This window comes from Poecilia reticulata, chromosome 1, assembly GCF_904066995.2.
Source record: "Poecilia reticulata chromosome 1, P_reticulata-male-v2, whole genome shotgun sequence".
Classification (NCBI taxonomy): domain Eukaryota; kingdom Metazoa; phylum Chordata; class Actinopteri; order Cyprinodontiformes; family Poeciliidae; genus Poecilia; species Poecilia reticulata.
Window position 1 is genome coordinate 22,717,784 of NC_088830.1, and position 18,993 is coordinate 22,736,776.

The 18,993-nt window shown below is 40.1% G+C and overlaps 2 protein-coding genes across 2 annotated transcripts; both read right to left on the reverse strand.

Annotated features, from left to right (window-relative positions):
* Positions 1–103: 103 nt before the first annotated feature.
* On the reverse strand, positions 104–11,235 carry smc2 (structural maintenance of chromosomes 2). Its single transcript, XM_008416409.3, has 25 exons — positions 10,609–11,235; positions 10,369–10,518; positions 9,540–9,662; positions 9,399–9,437; positions 9,208–9,318; positions 9,066–9,110; positions 8,717–8,950; positions 8,442–8,591; positions 7,524–7,757; positions 7,254–7,413; positions 7,058–7,175; positions 6,057–6,195; positions 5,842–5,961; positions 5,543–5,747; positions 5,159–5,294; positions 4,670–4,794; positions 4,364–4,557; positions 3,670–3,813; positions 3,120–3,194; positions 2,850–2,969; positions 2,575–2,775; positions 2,070–2,186; positions 1,725–1,885; positions 1,496–1,643; positions 104–492 (listed from the first exon to the last, which is right to left on the reverse strand). The coding sequence occupies exons 1-25, from the start codon at positions 10,774–10,776 to the stop codon at positions 307–309; spliced, it is 3,603 nt and encodes a 1,200-aa protein (XP_008414631.1). The 5' UTR covers positions 10,777–11,235; the 3' UTR covers positions 104–306.
* Positions 11,236–11,631: 396 nt separating this feature from the next.
* Positions 11,632–14,020, reverse strand: exoc1l (exocyst complex component 1 like). The gene is made up of 3 exons (XM_008416396.3): positions 13,722–14,020; positions 13,435–13,613; positions 11,632–12,247 (listed from the first exon to the last, which is right to left on the reverse strand). The coding sequence occupies exons 1-3, from the start codon at positions 13,840–13,842 to the stop codon at positions 11,978–11,980; spliced, it is 570 nt and encodes a 189-aa protein (XP_008414618.1). The 5' UTR covers positions 13,843–14,020; the 3' UTR covers positions 11,632–11,977.
* Between the last annotated feature and the right edge of the window lie 4,973 nt (positions 14,021–18,993).

Below are 18,993 nucleotides of genomic sequence, written 5' to 3' on the forward strand. Positions count from 1 at the left end.
ATTCCAGATATGTTAAAACGTCCTGCCATAGAATTTGTTTGATTCCACAAGTACATTTTTTTTAAATAAATAGTCTTAGGTTAGACAGAAAAACCTCCAACAATTAAGTTTACCAGCTTTATTTACAAAAAACACAAATATCCATCAGCTGCACACATAAAAAGAACACACAAAGCACCGGACCCAAATGAAGTATTTAGACAGGATTGCTAAATAGATGCACAGACATCAGTGAGACATAAAAAGCAGTTACTATTGTTTTAGGTAAAGACAAAGATGGCCGCCCTGCTGGTTTCAGTGCAGTGATCAACCGATGAGCTGCTTGTTCCTCCTGTCTTTCTGTCGAGCCTTGTCGTGGAGTTTAAGCGGAACATTGGAGTCGCTCTGGCTGAGCGCGGTCCGCGACACCGTGGACATGCCGTCGACAAACTTGGTCTTGAACAAGACGTTGGCGTTGGTGAACATGCCGTCTTTGAGGGACACCACCACAAACTGAAGAGAGGAGAGAAAGATTGTAGCAGGAAGAAGCCGCCGTTTTGTCCTCGATTTAGTCTTTCAAACCTTTTACACATCTTGTCACATGACAAAAACACTAAATTCTGTATATTTTATTGAGGTTTGCTGAGATAGACCAGTAGAAAAGTAGTGCATAATGGAAGTGGAAGAACAAGAATGAGTGGTTTTCAAACTTCGGAGAATAAATCAGAAAAAATGTGTTGCACATTTTTATTCTTTCCTCCTGGGTCCATAATTGTAGAGTTCCCCGCCTCTGACTGCAGCTGCAGGTCATTTGGGGAACATTATGTCTCCACAAAGTTTGCAAGAAGGCTGCAACTATCAATTATTTTAGTCATCTATTCTAGAGATTTATTCTGATTATCTGTTAAGTTTTCACATTCTGCAAACAAATGATTAAATGAGTGATTTTTCATTTAAGAATTGTTTATATCTGTATATTAGAAAGACATTAAAAGACGCAAATAAACAATTAATTTAAAAAAAATTTAAATCAGAAAAACATTCCATCACCTACAATGCAATAACAGCATTCCTCTAATGAACACTTGATTTGTAGCAAGAGATTTATCTGTATCTAAAAAAAAAAACTACTTCCATTGTGAAAATCTCAGACCTTTCTGCTTCACTTGACATCACTATTGTGTAAATCTGATTAATAATTGGAAACCTAAAGGTGCTTAATATGAGTTTTTTTTTTAACAGAATTTAAACCAGGTGAAGTTAAAATGATGCCACTTGAGGATTTCTGGGTAGAACATATTTACAGACAGGAGTATTTGTATCTTAAGTGCAAAATATATACATTTTTGTACAATTTTGGTTTTATTGTTGCTCCGTATGTATGTATGTATGTATGTATGTATGTATGTATGTATGTATGTATGTATGTATGTATGTATGTATGTATGTATGTATGTATGTATGTATGTATGTATGTATGTTCTCTCAATAAATGGCGTTTTTTTGAGTCACTTACCTGCGAGTGTGTGAAGTGTGTGCGCAGCATCTGTCCGATGTTCTGCGTGTGAGACAGGTCCAGAGCTGCGTCCACCTCGTCCAGGATGTAGATGGGAGCGGGTTTGAAAAGCAGCATGGCCAGGATGAGAGACAAAGCCACAAGTGACCTGATGAGAGAGAGAGAGATCAAAGTCATGTTCTCACACAGGTTGAGAAAACACACTAAGGAGCACCATAAGGTTTCAAACCTTTGCCCGCCGCTGAGTTCAGTCAGGTTCTCCTTCCAGGTGTCGCCCAAAGCTACTTTAAACTCGAGACCGTCCAGGACGCCACATCCCTGGGGAGGAGCCAGCTTGGCTGTGGCTCCTGGCAGAAGGGTGGAGAAAATGGAGCCAAAGTCCTTGTTTACCTGCAGAGGGAGGATTGAAATTGAAGATGGCACTAAGCCCTGCTGCCCTTCTTTGTTTTGATAAATAAAAATAAAAACATTCAAAAGGTGGTTTTATCATCACTGAAAATGTTGGGAAATGAATTTAAAACGGTAAATTTAATCAACGTTTGCAGAGAAATCAGGTGCAAAACGAAAAGCAGACCTTCTGCCAGGCCAGGTTGAGTGCCTCATTCTTCTTCTGGTCCAGCTCCTTGATGGTCTGTAGGATCTTTGCCTTGTCGTTCTCCACAATTCTCTTCTTCTTCATTAGATCGTTGTACTGCAGTAGGACAAACACAATTGTGAATCTGTCCTGCACCGTTTTGTTTTCAGAACTTCTTGTTGTAACAGATGTTTCTGCAGTGAGAAGGTTTTATGGAAAATGGATAAAGGAATAAAGGAAGAAAAGGCAAGATAGATGGACGTATACGAGGAATGACGGAAACAAGATTTCTGCAGGCTTCACAAAGACTTTTTGAGACTTTTTAATATAATTCTGAATGGATTTTAAGGCCTAACTCCACAGAAATGTATGAAATTCAAGTGTGGAGGTATAAATATGTTTCCACTGGAAAATACCGAAAGTCGATTGTCAAACATCTCCGGACAGCGAAGGAACCCCGAGTGCGGAGCTTTGCATCCCCGCGCCCTGCTCCCCGTCTCCTCACCCTCTCCTCCGCCTCGTTCAGCATGTTCATGGCCCTCTTGTTGACGTTCCTCTCCAACTTGCTGGTGGTCTCCTCCAGCTTCTTCAGCCGCTGCCCGGCCTCGCGGGGGTTGTTCGTCTTAAAGTCGTAGGAAGTGTTCGGCTGGCCGAAATACTGCCGCTCTGAATGGATCCAGTCGTGTTCCTCCAGCATCCGACTCACCTGGAGGATGCTTCATGATTAGGAGAACAAAGAGACGCAGCAATGGGCGGATGGACATCAGAGACTGAGCGAACCTTATCGGCAGCGTCCTGGCTCTCCTTGTGGTGCTTGTTGATGTTGTGCTCCAGCTCCTTGATCTTCAGCTGGGCTTCATTGTTCTTCTCCCTCATCTTGTTCACCTCTGTGTTTTTCTCCTGGAGCATTCAGAAAGAGAGGCAACGTGACAAGTTGGTAGGTGTTTATGCCATAAACCGTCAGGGCACTGTAATTACTCCGCTCCCGACAGACAGGAGTAAATTGTGGTGTTTGGCAGCCAAAACAATCGAGACAAACGTAAAGGTCACCTTGAGTTCTTTGTCTTGCGTCATGATCACTTCCTTCTGTTTGCTCAGCTCCTCCTGGGCTTTACGCACCGTCTCCTACGTTACAAAGTAGGAAGTATTTGTAGCTTTTGCACTCATACAGTGTATTAACAGTCACATGACACCATAAATGTCAATATAATTTTTGTTATTAGATATGATCCGCCTGCCCACACCTAGTAGTGCAACACACGCTTATATCACATGAAAATGCTCCCAAACAACAACATTTTTCTCTATTGAAGTAATTTCTAGGACAATTAATCGTCCAGTAAAACGTGTTACTGTGACAGGCCTAAAGATGACAGGACAAATCAGACACTTCTCAGCAAGTAAGTTTAGCTGAGTATTTCCAGTAAAACATATTAAAGTTTATGACTGTGCTGTGAGTTAAAAGTGGTTCGAAAACTTTTAATACGTTTAAGAAATTCAAAAACATGGCAGATAAGCTGACAGAAACAGAAGCGGAACTCAACACAGTAGATGATTCACTTTATCTGAACTGGTTTCAACGCAGTCCTGTAAACGGCACCTTGTTCTGGGAGACGGTGCAGGCCATGCTGTCGATCTGCTCCTGGATGGCCTTCATGGCCTCGTCCACGGCCTGGATCTGCTGCTCGTAGCCGGCCTGCTCCCTCTGCAGCTCCTCCAGCTCCAGGGCCACAGCGTCAGACTCCTGAATATCAAAACACCCAGCAGGGAGACTCAGAAGCAGAAGATTCTCCATGTCAGGATTACATGTTACTTGTCCAGACTCAACTTCCCAGAGTTCTCAGTTGTTGTTGTGTTTGTTTTTTTTAAAACATATAAAAAATTAAAAGAGGAGGTAGATGGACAGATTGGCAAACAGAAGGGACTGAGGATGGGCGCATGTATTATATTCTGTGAAAATTTTCTTTTCATAAGAATTTCATATGTCGTCGTCACTATAAATTTCAGTTAATAAAAAAAAACTGACTAAATGTTAATTTTTAATATCAGTAAATTTGAAAATATAACTAAATAAATATCTTTGTGCAGTTGAGTGATATAAATCACACATCTTTAAGTATGTGGCGTCCAGAAAAATCAAATAGGAATGTTTTTGGAAACCAGCATTTATGTTTGCGCCGCTATAAATGCTGTGCCATGCAGTTAACTAAAAAAGAAGTATTAAATATTTTTTTCCCCTTTATCATCATTTTTATTGTTATAATTACAGTACCACAAAATGTCGGCGGTTTTACCTGCTGCTTTTGCTTCAGCTTCTTGTTGAAGGCGTCTGCTTTGGCCTTGGCTGTGTTCAGTTTCTCCTGGGCTGCTTTCAGCTCCTTCTCCCTCTCCGCCTCGGCGTTCTTCATCTTGTTCTCCAGCACCTTGTATTTCTCCTCGGCCTTCTTCTTCACCTCCTTGGTGACGCGCAACGTCTCCTCGCTCTCCTCTGATTGGCCAAACGCACAAACAGAAAACAGGCTTCACACACCGTTGGGTCAAACGGCGTAGAGCGTTTTACCTTAAGAGAACAGCGTGTGTGTGTGTGTTTTCGTTCTGACCGATGGCCTTGCGCAGCCTCTCCAGCTCCTCCTGCTGCTGGTGGAAGGAGCTCTGCTGCACTTTGGCCTGCAGGATCTGCTCCTCCTCCAGCTTCAGCTCATGCTGCTGCTTCAGCTGCCGGTACCTGGACGGATTAAAGAGACCGGCTCAGAACTCTGTACCACGTTTTTAAGGTTCCTATAACTACAATTATTTCAGTAATCGAATATTGTTTTAGTAACGATTAATCGGGTAATCAGATGAAGAAAAAAAAACATGAAAATGAGTTTTCATTTAACCACTATAGTTTATTTTATACACTATTTAAAATATGCAAGAAAAAGCTAAAGATTATACCACTCGAGGAGTTCTGGGTAGAAAGTTTTTCATTTAAAATGTTTTTGACTTAATTACTGCTCTGAGAGTGCTGATTTTTGAGCAAAGAGTTAATTAACTTCTGCAAACAAACATGTTAAATTCATGCGGTAGCGTCCTCGAAAGCTGCTTACTTCTCAGCGGTTCCTTTAAGATCGGCCAGCTGCCGTTCGACGTCCTGCAGCTGGGCCTCCTTCTCCTCCAGGCGGTCCTGGACCTCCTTCACCTCCTGCAGGCTCGTCAATATGGAGGCCGACTGAGAGCGGGCGCCTGGAGGGGAAAAGTCGCGTGTGACTCCAGATGTTTAGGAACGCACAGATCAGAGTTTCGTGATCTGAATTGCGTTGCGATTCTAACGTGTTCAGATTTCCGTTGTGGAATGGCATTCTGGGAGATGTAGGCAGAGGAAAGTCTTTAGCTGCTGCTCCGCCTCACACAACTAACTCACTCATTCTGGTTACCTAGCAACAACCTGTTGAGTAACATGCGCAGCAGCATTTTCACCCCCCCTGTCTCACCTCCACTCAGAGTTCCCTGAGGGTCGAAGATGTCCCCTCCGAGCGTGACCGTCTTGGTCATCACCTGCTTGTCGAAGGCCACCTTTTTGGCGTTGTCCAGCGTGTCGCACACCAGGGTGGACCCAAACACGTACTCCATGGCTTTCCGCAGGTCTGCTTCGTAGCCAACCAGAGACAGGGACGTGTGAACGTTATCCTGCCCAACCTGACAGAGAAAAGTGCAAAGAAAACGGAGAACTCTTTAAGAGTTACAAGCAAACACGTCGATATTTAACTCCGACCTGAAGCCGCTCTCTCACCAGACTCTTTGCAGCGTTGATCACTTTGTCGTTCAGCGTCTTGGCAGAGATTTTGTTCAGGGGAATGATGGTGTACCGCCGCTGCAGCTCTCCCTTCTCCAGGATCTTTTTACCCGTCACCTACGCGGGAGGAACGCACCGACCCGCGGGTTAAGAGTCCCGCTGTCTTTCTGAAAAACCTTTATTACCATATTCAAGTCTTTGCTCGCGCCTACCTCCGTATCAACAACAATGTTGTACAGACGACCTCCGGCAACAACCTCCAGCGCTGTGGCGTAGGTGACGTCGCTGACGGTGATCAGGTTGGCGAGGAGCCCCTTCACCTTGCTGCGGTCCCAGCCTCGCTCTGGATCCCTGGCAATCACATCGTCTTGCTTTAGCGTGGGGGTCAGTCATGTGGTTTAAAACCCGGAAATTAAAGAAGCTATTTAATTTCAACTCAAGCAAAACCTGAATTAAAAAAAGTAGTCACGTGTAAACCAGTAAGAGTTCAAACTTTTTGCCTGTAGGGCCAAAATTCTTAGGTTGAGGGAACTGAAGGGACACTTTTTATTTTTAAACTAAAACTGAAAGATTTATTTCTTAAGACATGTGTTGTTCTTATCTCAATTATGTACTAAATAGACAATATTTTAAGTTGGACAAAAACCAAAGTTTAATGGGGCAAACAAAATGAGAGTGTCATCGTCTAAATAGAAAATCATTTTTAGAACATCTATTTACCAGAAATACTTACTTTTATATTTTGAATTATGGAATAAGAAATAAAAATATTCATTAAACACATTTTCCATGGTCAATATTGTTTATTCTTCACTCCCTGCACCTTGGGAAAATGATGTGCTTTTACTTGTTCCTGCAAAATTAACTACATAAAAAACTATTACTTCTGTTTTTCAAAACTCGTGACATAAGAATTCCCTCTGATAAGTGTGACACTTCATTAACGTTCATTTCTTTAAGATACAGTTTGGTATTTTATTTAGTTTTTTGCATCATAATGCAACTAAATTACTAATTTTCTTTTTTCTTTTTTTTTTAACTGATGCAAGTAATCTAGATAATAAAAGAAGTTCACCATCAAAGTAGTGAACTGGTTAGCTGGACTTTGAGTCTTAAATAAAGTCTAAACCCACTTAGTGATACAAACTAAAAAACCTTTTCTATTAAGACTCTCCGCCCTGCATGTTCAGTGTGCAGAAAAATGAGCCGTTACTTGTAGTCAAAGCGCAGATTGGGGAAGCGGGACATGAGGCGCTCGTAGGTCTCTTTGAGCTGAGAGACCTGTCTGGACAGCTGCCTCCGGTTTTCCAGCAGACTTTCCTCCTTTCCCTCTGCAGAGACACAGCCACGGTTATCGCACTGGTTTAGTGGAGAAATGAAACTAAAGCTTGGAAGTAACCGTTTGTTACCTTCGTAGTTGAGCTTGGCTAACCCCGCCTCCAGTTTCTCCCTGCTGCTTCTGGCGGCCTGCAGGGCGTCCTGGTCCTTCTTGTAGCCGCTGTCCATCTTCTTGACCTCAGCCTGTTTGGACTTTAACTCAGCCTGAGCGTGCTTCAGGGTCATTTGGGCCTAGAAAGAGAGAAGATTTTAGTGCAATAAGTAGGACCAAACATGCAAAACCACCACAAAGCAGCGCAGCACGACAAAGCGAACCTCCATCTCAGAGTTAGTTTTCTCACCTGCTTGGCCTCGGTGTCGGCCTTGCTCATGTCGTTCTTGCAGGCCATCATCTGCCCAGCCAGCGTATCCTCCTCGCCATCCTCGTTGGTGGACAGACCGGCCGACACGGCCTTGAAGTGCTGCTCTGCGGTCTCCAGGGCGGCGCTGTCCTTCTGTCCCTCCTCCTGCACGGTGCGAAGCTGCTCGGCCAATTTGGAAACCTCTTTTTCCTTTACCACAAGCATTTTTTTATCCTAGCGAGGAAACAAAAAAAAAAAAAAAGTTTTATATTTCTATTTTTTTGGGTTCTGCTGACGCATTTAATAACACACCGGGAACACTAGCTGGTTCCGAAACATTTAACCAGCTAGTTAATCTATATTAATAATTGATTAATATACACATTGAATATACACATTGAAATTGTCAACTCATTTAGAAATCAAACAATCATTAACTGAAATATACAGACTCTTAAAAAAATGCTATATTTTGATAGATCAACAAAATCAAAACATTTAATTAAGCCAAAGCTGTACAAAAAAAATGTATACACTTTGCATTTAAGATGAAAAATCTTCTTTGTCTGTAAACATGTTTAACCTAGAACTTCTAAAGGTTTAGCTTCACCTGGTTCAAATTCTGTAAAAAAAATAAATAAATAAAATCTATTGAGACCGCAGATGCATCCTTTGCTACAAATGATCAATCGTACACTAAAAAGAATTCTGTTATAAATAAAATGTTTTTCTTATTTACAAAAAAGAATGACTGCTTCTTTGCATTTTTTATGTATTATTATTATTGTATAAGATAAGCTTAAGTTGTTAAATTAAAAATCTGAAGAATGTGTCAATTATTTATCAATCCCTCAATTAATCATCAGAATACCCGATTACTAAAATAATGGTTAGCTGCGGCCCTAATTGTTTCATTACCTCTTCCATGCTCTTCACCAGCTCCTTTCGCTTCTTGGTTTCATCTTTCAGATTCTGCTTTTTTAAGTCTAGAGCGCTCTGAGATTTAGCGTCCACACGCTGGGCGTCAGCAAGAGTGTCTTCCAGGGTTTTTAAAACGCCGTTCACCTCCTTGAAATGAGCAGTTTAATATCAGAGGTCAGAAAATCACAATGAAAACAACCAGCGGGGGCTAAAACACTAAACTACAGTGAAATAAAACACAAAACTTTTCTGTCTGTTCCCTTCTGCAGTACCTGGTCCCTTTTCTTCTGTTGCTCTTGAATCTGGGCCGACAGCTCCTGGATTTTGCTCTCGTTCTCGGCCATGTTGGCTTGCATCTTGGCAATGTTGTCCTGCATCACCTTCAGATTCTCTGCAGACTTCTTCTTGGTTTCCTCAGCGCACACGAACAGCCAGGCCACATAGAGGCGTGACAAGTGCTGGATCTCGCGCATCAGCTTCTGGTACTCCAAATAGGATGATCGTTCCTGGAGAAAGAGGAGAGGTTTTAGGAAGATTAACATGAAAACTTTTACATGGTGCAAGGAGTGGAATGTTTTTTCTTGGCATCAGTACAGGTAATGAGCTCAAATGTCAGCTTACTTCTTGCAGTTTTTGCATAGTGGGAGTAATTTCCTCATCCAGAATCTAAAAGAGTTAAATACAAGACAAAGTTTGCAGCATTTTTCTATTAAAATAGATTCAGAGATTTTAAAAAAAATGGAAATGGCCCTGCATCTCATACAGTCTGAATCTCCTTCAGTTTTGCTTCCTTCTTCTCAATTGTCTTCTGGGCGCTGATCTTTTTACACTCATACATCCTGGTGCCTGCTGCCTCCTCGATCATGGCGAGAATCTGGAAGAAGAGAGTTTTCTACTAAGTTCCAATTGAAGGCAGCCATCGGTGAGACATTTGGTGACATGTGCAGGTTTTACCTCTGGGGGCTTCATGTTCAGAACCTTGGTGATTCTCCCCTGAAGTGATGGAAACATCACAAGATCAAAACTTAGTCTAATGTTTGAAGTCTTAAAAAAATAAAAAATAAAGAATGGAAGGAATGTGAAGAAATGGCCGACCTGCATGATGAGGAAATGTGGGTTGTTAACGTTAAGGCCGACAGAGCAGAACAAATCCTGCACCCTGGTGTTGTTGGCATTGACTCCATTGATGAGGTACTTGTTCCTGCCACCGATCACAACCTGTAAGACAGAAACAGACACAAATTGAACATTTTGATTGAATGAAAGACCATAATTAGAGTAGAATAAGGTACCTTCAGAGTGCCTTACAGTGGATTTTATTTATGGATATTAGAATAAATGGGCAGAATATATATGAATACACCTTTCATATCAAAGAAAATAACTCTGCATCAACCTTAATACATCTTCCCCACTTTGAAACATGTTGGTAGCAGCATCATGGTGTGGGAAGCAGAAAAGGATGAGTGTTAATGAGATGTAGCGTAAAACAGGAAAGTCGAAGAATTCATCCTAATAGACATATTGACTCAGCTGGGCTGAATACAAACGCGTGTCACACTTTTTAGACTGAAAAACTAGAGGTGGTTTTCCTCAGAGTGGAAAGAGAAACTCATCATAGTCGATGGGAAAATGGATGAATGTAAATAGAGGTCAATCCTGAAAGACAACAAACTGAGATTTGTTTTTATCTTTGAAAAATCTTATAAACCTTTTATCCTATTATGCTATTATGTGCTGAACTTTCACATAAAATCCCAAGTAAAGAATCTGCGTTGGTTAATGTTGACGCTTATGACCCAAACTCCTAAGCATCAAAGGTGTTTCTGAAGCATACGGCTAACAATACTGCGATAAAAGAAAAAAAAGATAAAGGAGAAATCTGTGAAATTGTATAGTCATTAGAGAAAAACTGTATCCGTACCTGTCTGGTGACTGTGATTTCGTCGTGGGTTTCAAACCCCAGAGGACTCTGGCTTTTGTTGGAGTTGTCAAAAGTAATAGACACAGTGGCTTTAGTGATGCCACCCTGTCCGTTTTTGTACACCAAGTCCTGGAGGTTGGAAGCTCGCACCTTTAATGTGAAATAAATTAAGATAAATTACATGGATTTAAAACCGGATAGCCAAATGACTTAATGTGCGGATTTAGATAGCAGTCTTACATGTGTGAGGTTGGAGATGCCCAGAAGGAAACATATCGAGTCTAGAATATTGGACTTTCCGCTACCGTTCAGTCCTGTGATCGCGTTGAACAGCGGGTCGAAGCCGTTGATTTCCGTCCTCTGAGCGTAGGATTTAAACCCTTCAATGATTATAGACTTGATGTACATCTTTCTGTCCTCTCGCCGCAGTCCTTGGAGGATAACTCCGTATTAAGACTAACCGAGATGTGAAAATACGCAAGGACACTGCTACCCCGTGTTTACAACCGACAGCCCTGTCTCTACTTGAATTTTGGCGGCAGCTAGGCGTGGACGAAGACCGAAGAAAGGAGAGGCTTTCCTTTCTAAGCCGAAGACAAACCGACACTAAACGTTTGCGTAGTTCCAGGTGATTTTGTCACAAGTATATTATAGTAAAAATGGATATGTATGGTGTTGTAAAATATCTAAAGATAAATGATAACGCATACAAATAATTATACGACCAAGCACTATAGGTGTATTTTTATCAGGCATTTTGTCTGACGACTAAAAATTGTGCGCCATCGAGTGCCACACATAATTGGTGAGTTTGTCAGCCATATTGTGAGGGGCATATTCCGATGAAAGAAACTGAAAAAGGTATGCTTGGTTTATGTAATAGCGCCTGCTTAAATTAAAGTGTTGGTTCAACTAATTTCGATAAATTTTATCTATATAAAGTAATATACAATGAATTAGTATAGTAATACTAATTGCTAATGAGATTTAAAAAAATTACAGATAGGATCGGTGATTTTTAATAAAACGAAAAAACCGTAGCTCTATGAAATAATGAGTAACTTATTAAATAAACTTACTTACTCTATCATTCCAGGAGGTATTTTAAAAATCGATACTTATTTTAGTGAGTCCAGGAGTTATTCTGGATTTTAAAAATATTCAAATGTAATGGTTTTGTATAGTAAAGCATATTTTGTTTATTCCTGTATAAAGAAAGATCCACTAATACAGAGATGGCAAATAAATAACACATAGTAAACATACTGTGTTCACAGGAGTCTTTATTTACCATCAATAAAATAAGTCATTAAACTCTTTGTTATATTTGTCTTCTACAGTTTATTTTTGTTTTATTGTGAATGTCAATTTTAGTGGACTCTTTATGGATCACATAATGAAACACTAAGTACAAAAGATGTCTTAGAAATATCAATCTAAAACTTGTTTGTCATGAACATACACTTTAAAGATGCAAAAATAAATAAACAATCAATATTTTTTCTTAAAACCCAACTGAAGCATACCTGCGATTGACCAGAACTACAGAACATTAGCTACAGCACAACAATGCTCACGCACTATAGAGAAACACGCAGAAGTTGTGTTGTTAGGCGTCCAGTGGCACTGGACACATAGACAAGCAAACCAGATTGCACGCATAGAAGCATATCTGGGACAGAACGACACAGTCCCCCCTGTTGGAGTAGTAAGTGGTGGGCTTGATGTAAGGGAAGTCAAAGTTCTGCAGATTTAGCGGCTTCTGACAGTAGCGGTCGCAGAGGGCAACCAGGGCGCGCACCATCGTGTATTTAGCTGAGCAGGTGATGGCCATCACTGTGCGCACCTTATCGAAGTGCAACAGGAAGCAGGGGTCATCCTGGAGGCAAATAAACAAACATGATAATGTGCAGGTGTAATAAAGCTACTGGCCTTCTTTTTTTTTTCTAAGGTTGTGTCTTTATTTTCCATTGTTCAAAACCCTAGTAGTAGACGTGGACAATGCACTTTTCAAAAATAGATTTGTAAAATGAATTAAATTAAAACATTTAGAATTTTTCCTTTCATTTCATAACATTACTTAGTGTTACACTGGTGTCTAATCTTAATGATAAACTCATCAAGTAAAAAAAAATCGATTTCTTTTTCCAATTAAAATGTTAAATGTACAACATTCTAGTGAAAGGAACAAAGAAGTCTGATTTCTGAAGTAAATAATTTTGTATGGTTTTGATTATTTTCAATTTTGTTTGTGCAGAACATATCTTATTGCATTTGTGACAGCCCACTCTTTGTTTGAAAATGCAGTATTTTGCCAATGTTAATGAATGGGTGTGCCCAAGTCATCGATTATTTGTTGTTCTGCTTATGGGAAACTGAAATTAAAGCTAAAAAAAAAATATGAACAAAAGACAAAGATGTTTATGAATAAATGAATATTTTCTTCATTTTAATAAAAAATTTTATGACAACCTTGCTCCTAAAATTTTTAAGTATCCATCAGTTTCATGTGTCTTTTCTAGTGGACAACAACAGTGCTGACCTTGAATTGTACAAAATTATTCCAAGGGTTGAAAAACAATTCCTCTTTAAACACTTATTTTCTATTACGTCAAATCAAGTTTCTAGTTAAAACATAAAAAAATTGTCTAACGTTCAAGGAATTTAAATACTTTTGGCAGGTTGTTACACTTTTACAAGTATTACTGATGGCTGCTATGACATCATTAACGCTACGCCACTTTTTTGATTAAGAAAATAAACAGACATCGGTGTTTCATAGATAGATAGATAGATAGATAGATAGATAGATAGATAGATAGATAGATAGATAGATAGATAGATAGATAGATAGATAGATAGATAGATAGATAGATAGATAGATAGATAGATAGATAGATAGATAGATAGATAGATAGATAGATAGATAGATAGATAGATAGATAGATAGATAGATAGATAGATAGATAGATAGATAGATAGATAGATATTTAAAAATGCAGTAATATCACAAATGTAGCCATAGAAAAGAACTACACGCAATTGATTAAAAGAAATGTGAATTACCACATCAGGATCTCTTCCATCAACAAGAGTCAGGTCATGCAGGGACCAGATCTCTGTCCTTTTGTAGCATTCCTGGATGCTGGAACGTTTAGTTGGTAACTTCTTGGATCCAGATTTTTGGGTTGACTGAGAGATCTGACAATGCACTATGCTTAACTGCACCACTTTTTTTTGTCCAACTGTGAAAACAGAAGTGCACTTACTTTTAATTGGAAAAGGGATGCAGTGCGGCACCGGGATTTTCATCTGCAGTAAAGACAGGGAGGAAAAAAATAAGAGTAGTTTACCTGAGACGCAGAGAAAATGCCTTCCAGGCGTTGGCTCTTCGATTTCAATAAACTCCACAAGTCTGTGCTTTGCAGGTCGAAATAAAACTCTCTGCATCTCTTCCCTCAAAAGAGACGACATTATGGGAGAAAGGGATTCAAATTTCACAAAAAGGGGCCTCAAAACAAACTAACACAGAATATTTCAAGAAAAAAATGGGGAGGGGAAAAATGAGATGCTGATCGTGACTGGGAAAACCCAGAATCTGTCAGAGGTGGGGAGGGAGGTGGGGATGTTTCCTCTGAACTGATGGTAAGAAACATCTGTGGCTGTGGGCTGGTTGTGTGTGAATTCTGCACACGAACAGACCACTGTGTGGTGAAAGAGTTTGACTTGCCTATTAACATGTTTACTAGAGTGGTCTAAGTAGCAAAGAAGGCAATAAAATGCTAATCTCATCATCACTTTGCATTTTTATTGCCCTCGTTGGGATCCATTATGATGCCAGGAAGGATCCTGTTGATGCCTTTCACGCCTACATTTAAATTTTTCAGACATCACAAAAAAACAAACAAAAAAAAAACACTTTCCCAGAGTTTCAAATAATTTCCCAGACAACACAGAAATTCAGAATGTTTTTTTTTTATTGTTGCCTTTCCGTCTCCTCCTCTCACTCATATTCAGACAGTGATAGATAATGTGGCACTGTGCCCGCTGTTTGTCTGTGATTAAACGGTTGTTGTGTGGGAAAAGGATGTCCCACAGCACTCTACATGGTTTCCATTACCCTGTAGTAATTCAATCACTGAGAATAGTTACAACTGAGGTGAAGCACTTACACGAAGGGTGGTGGTGGGGGCGAGGGCTGCTGAAAAGAATGCAATGTTTCTTTAATGATGGCTCCTTGAGATGTTATGCTGCACATGTCAACAGACCACTACCTCTGAGCATGCTTTTCAAAGATTTCAGAACCTCTCTCGGAGCAAAACATCACCCTGATTAACCCGGGCCAAACTGCTGATTTGATTTGTTAGCAGGACAGAGTGTGGCTCCATTGGATTTGTCATATTTGAGAAAACAAAGATGAGTCCTTCCACTGCTAAGTGCTTTACTGTTGCTGTTGTTGTCGATGGTCTTTGTGGATGCTCACTTGAGAGGCTTTTTGTCTCTGAGATGGAAAGATAAGCGGATGGGCAGGGAGCAGAAAGGAAGCACACGAGTGTTGAAGACCTATGAATAACACATGAGGTTTATTCTACTTACCTTGTATCACTCACTAATATGAAGAGTTCAAAAAGTGTCTTCTGTAATGTATGCTGCTGGCATGCATGATCATAAAAGCATCATTCATTTCCAATGCATTTCATGTGAGGATGTCCTGTTACATTTGGAATCATAATAAAGGTAATGTGAATGAATTAGGCCATAGTTTCTTGTTTGGAGTGGGCACAAATGCAGGAGACTCCAGGAAGAAACAGGTGAGTGATAACCGGCTGTTGAATGGGGCAGGAATACAGGAGCAACAGTAACAAGGGTAAGAGCCAGTTTCATGATCCATTTAGAGTTTCTGTTCTTGCCTAGGCTTTGTGTTTTGATTATTTTTCGAAGTATATACACAGTTCATTATTGAGATATTTGATTCTGTTTTTGTGGTCTCTTTATGTGTACTGGTTTAGACTCTTACTTTAGAGTTGGTCATTAGCTTTTAGTTCATGAACTGTTAGTAAGATTGTTTTTTTGTCCCATATAATTCTGTCAGTGTTCATGCCAGTGTTATTTAGTCATTTTCTCTCAGCTTCTCAGTTTAGTTCTTTACCCAGCTGGAATATCTTCCCTTGATTAGTCTCACCTGGTTCTTAGGTCAATCTATCACCTCCCATGCAGTTTAAAGCCAGTCTGTTTCATTTCTCCTTGCCCAGATTGTCCTTTTCCACCCTTGCGGTCTCTCCTGTGCTTTTGTCTCTGTTACTTTCATTGTTCCAGTCAGTTCATTTCCTCTTTTGCCTATTTCTTAAATTTTTATTAATACTAACCAGCATCATTATACCCCTGCCTTAAACTAAGAAATGAAATCCGAAAAATATAGAACTAACCCACAAAATCTAAGAATTACTCAATGACAACCCAATTTGATCATCAATGGTGCTGCTTTAGAGAGAGCAACACCAAGTTCCTGGATGTGTACCTCACTTAGGATCTTTCCTGGAGCAGCAACACCCCACTTCCTCCACAGACTAAGAGCCAAACCACTGATCCCCACTATGTCCATTTTCTATTCCAGAACCACTGAAAGCATCCTGGTGGTAGGTGACTGCACCACATCCTGCAGGAAGACATTGCAGCGCAGAGAGCATCAGAAAAGATTATTGGTACCCTCCATCTCACACTCCAGGACACCAACCAAACCCGCCTGGCCCACAAAGCACTCAGCATTAAGGTCTTCTTCCGTCTCCTGTCCTCCGGGAGGAGAATGCAGAGCATCCAGACAAGAACCAGCAAACCCATCAGGCCAGCATTATGCTGAAGTCCTTTTCCAGCTCTTCCCAGTTTTCCTTCTCTGTCTCTACCCCCATAAACCTTTTGTCTCATGTGTTTTTACAGGTATTTTTCTTTACCACATATTTCTATTTTTTATGTATATTACTGTTTGCACCAGGGGTATGAGGGAATCACCATTCCAATTCTGTGTATGCTGTGCATATGGGAGTTTTGAGGAAAAATTTTATTGAATTGAATTTCAGCTTTCTGATATTTTTTCTGTTATAATTTCCTGATCTATGAAGGTTAATGTCTGCCTTATTTAATTGGCCTCTTCTTGTGTCTGTCCTGTTTAGAAAAGTTAAAGAGAAATGGCTTTCCTCATCACGCTTATATCCCTGGGAAACAGAGTCATACATTAAGTTCAGTATATTTTATAAGTTTCAGTTAGATTGATTTTATGGAAATTGTTAATGGTACCAATAACTGATTTTGTAACAATTCTTATTCTCCCTGCATAATAAAATAAAAGAAATAGAAGAAAAATACAGAGGTTGTATTTTTCTCAAAATTTCAATGTGATATCATAGTACTGTAATGTTTGTGGGACACAGAAAATGCAGAGTAAATCTGGCTCCCTTCATTTAAAACAGTATGCATTTAAAGTGGAAATCCTTTCTTGAGATCAGAAAACACTGAAAAATACTGTAGGTGAAAGAGATCAGCGTGTAAAAATGTGTCTGTTCATAACAATGCTGTCATCCAAGTTCCATCATATGAAAACAAACAATCGGGATCCTTAGAGATTCAAAAGCTCCAGTCTGTCATTGGCTTTAGTCCATGAAAGCTCTGGAGTTCAAGATGTGCAGATTGTTAAGGGAACAAGGGGACAGGAACAGCATGTACTCTGTGCTGAAAGGGACAGAGCTGTCAACAAGCAGGTCAAAGCAACCCTCATTGTACAGGGCCCAGACCACGTGGTGGCCTATAAGATCACATCTATGTTTGAATAAGAGGAGCAGAATCTGTTTAGTACAAAATGTTCTCTCCAGTAGAGGGTGCTAATGCTTAGGAAATGACTTTTATTCAAGCACCCATGTGAACATGCCTGCTTTTTCTGTCACACTTTACTGCTTTGCAACTGAACATGCGTGAATATGCGGTTTGCTGTTGTTGTTTTTGAAGTAGTAACATTGCTGCTTATTCTGTCACAGAATTTCACTGCTTTGCAATTGAACACCTACTTTTACATTTCCATCCATCCATCCATTTTCTTTCACCCTTGTCCCTCAGTGGGGTCGGGAGGGTTGCTGGTGCCTATCTCCAGCTAGCGTGGCGGGCGAGGGGCGGGGTACACCCTGGACAGGTCGCCAGCCTGTCACAGGGCAACATAGAGACACACAGGACACACAACCATGCACACACACACTCACACCTAGGGGCAATTTAGACAGACCAATTAACCTGACAGTCATGTTTTTGGACTGTGGGAGGAAACCGGAGTACCCGGAGAAAACCCACGCATGCACAGGGAGAACATGCAAACTCCATGCAGAAAGACCGGGGCCGGGAATCGAACCCAGAACCTTCTTGCTGCAAGGCAATATATATATATATATATATATATATATATATATATATATATATATATATATACGCTATAAGAAAGACTTCCTGAAAAATTAAATTGTAAAATATTCGTCTACATATGCAACTGCCTTAGATCTCCAACTGATGGTTCCAGAGATAACTTTGGACTTTATCTAAAGAATTTTGATCCATTTCAGTTGCAACTTTGAAACAAAAATTATTTATCAATAGAGCCTAAAGGCAGGCATGATGGCTTAAAAACCTGCAGATGTTTTAGCATTATTGTAACATCTTGTGGCCATCTCTGCTTTGGTTCTGCTGGTGATAGCAGGGATATAGAGCATGATAAAGACCATGCTCTGGTCATTATCATGCTCTGTTGGAACATTCAATCTTATCCAAGAAATCATCCAATAAATCATCCACACAAGGCCAGGCTGAACACAGTAGAGTCAATTTGTTCCTCAAATGTCCATCCACTCAAAATCAAACAGCAGATGTGTATTTTCTCTTTGAAGCATTGGTTTCACTTACTGGAAGAATTGAAAACCATCATCTGGTAAAAGTGCATTGAGACACTGTTTGATCACAATCCAGGGTTGTGTTCAGTGTATTGCCATTAAGTGAGAAGTCTGCTGGTGGTGCAGATACCTTTGTGAGAGTTGTTGGGTAACTTACCTCCTCTGCTTCATTAGCATTAGCTTTTGGAGTTTTCTCTGCTGCAGAAGGCTCTTTTTCCATTATTAATGGTATTGGTTTTGTGTTGGGGAGTGACATGTTAGGGAAAAAAATCATTCTGTTAATGATGTAGTGAATCATATTTTTATGACTCAAATTGTATCATGACCAAGAATCAGTTTAGAAATGAAACTGAGAAACTGTTGTGTTTTTCACATCCCTGACTCATGGCAAATCTAAACAGAGACAAACTCCTGTGCTGAGAGCAAAAAGGCTTGGTGCCTTTTTATAAGCTGATGTATCTGAGTATGTCTCAACATCCTACCCTTTGCTGATAGGAGACATCTTTTATAATTCATAGAGGTTTATTTGCAAAATAGTTGTGCGGCAGTAAATGTGTCTCAAACTGTGGTTTCAGATTTTATAGGAGAGTGTATTGAATGTAGAGGTCCTTATCTGGTTTAGGTGGGGCTCCTGTTAGTTTTTCTGCAAATCCTGCAAGTTAACTGAGTACAACTGACTTCATTCTGCTCCTTAGAAGAGAAG

Excerpts from the sequence above, each read along its gene's own strand:
- exoc1l (XM_008416396.3), bottom strand. The coding sequence starts at position 13,842 with ATGTCGTCTCTTTTGAGGGAAGAGATGCAGAGAGTTTTATTTCGACCT. Across the intron at positions 13,614-13,721 it reads GCATTTTCTCTGCGTCTCAG|TTGGACAAAAAAAAGTGGTG; the intron begins GTAAACTACTCT and ends CTGTTTTCACAG. Across the intron at positions 12,248-13,434 it reads ATGGAAGAGATCCTGATGTG|GATGACCCCTGCTTCCTGTT; the intron begins GTAATTCACATT and ends ATTTGCCTCCAG.
- smc2 (XM_008416409.3), bottom strand. The coding sequence starts at position 10,776 with ATGTACATCAAGTCTATAATCATTGAAGGGTTTAAATCCTACGCTCAG. Across the intron at positions 5,295-5,542 it reads TCAGGGAACTCTGAGTGGAG|GCGCCCGCTCTCAGTCGGCC; the intron begins GTGAGACAGGGG and ends TTTCCCCTCCAG. Across the intron at positions 4,795-5,158 it reads CTTAAAGGAACCGCTGAGAA|GTACCGGCAGCTGAAGCAGC; the intron begins GTAAGCAGCTTT and ends TAATCCGTCCAG.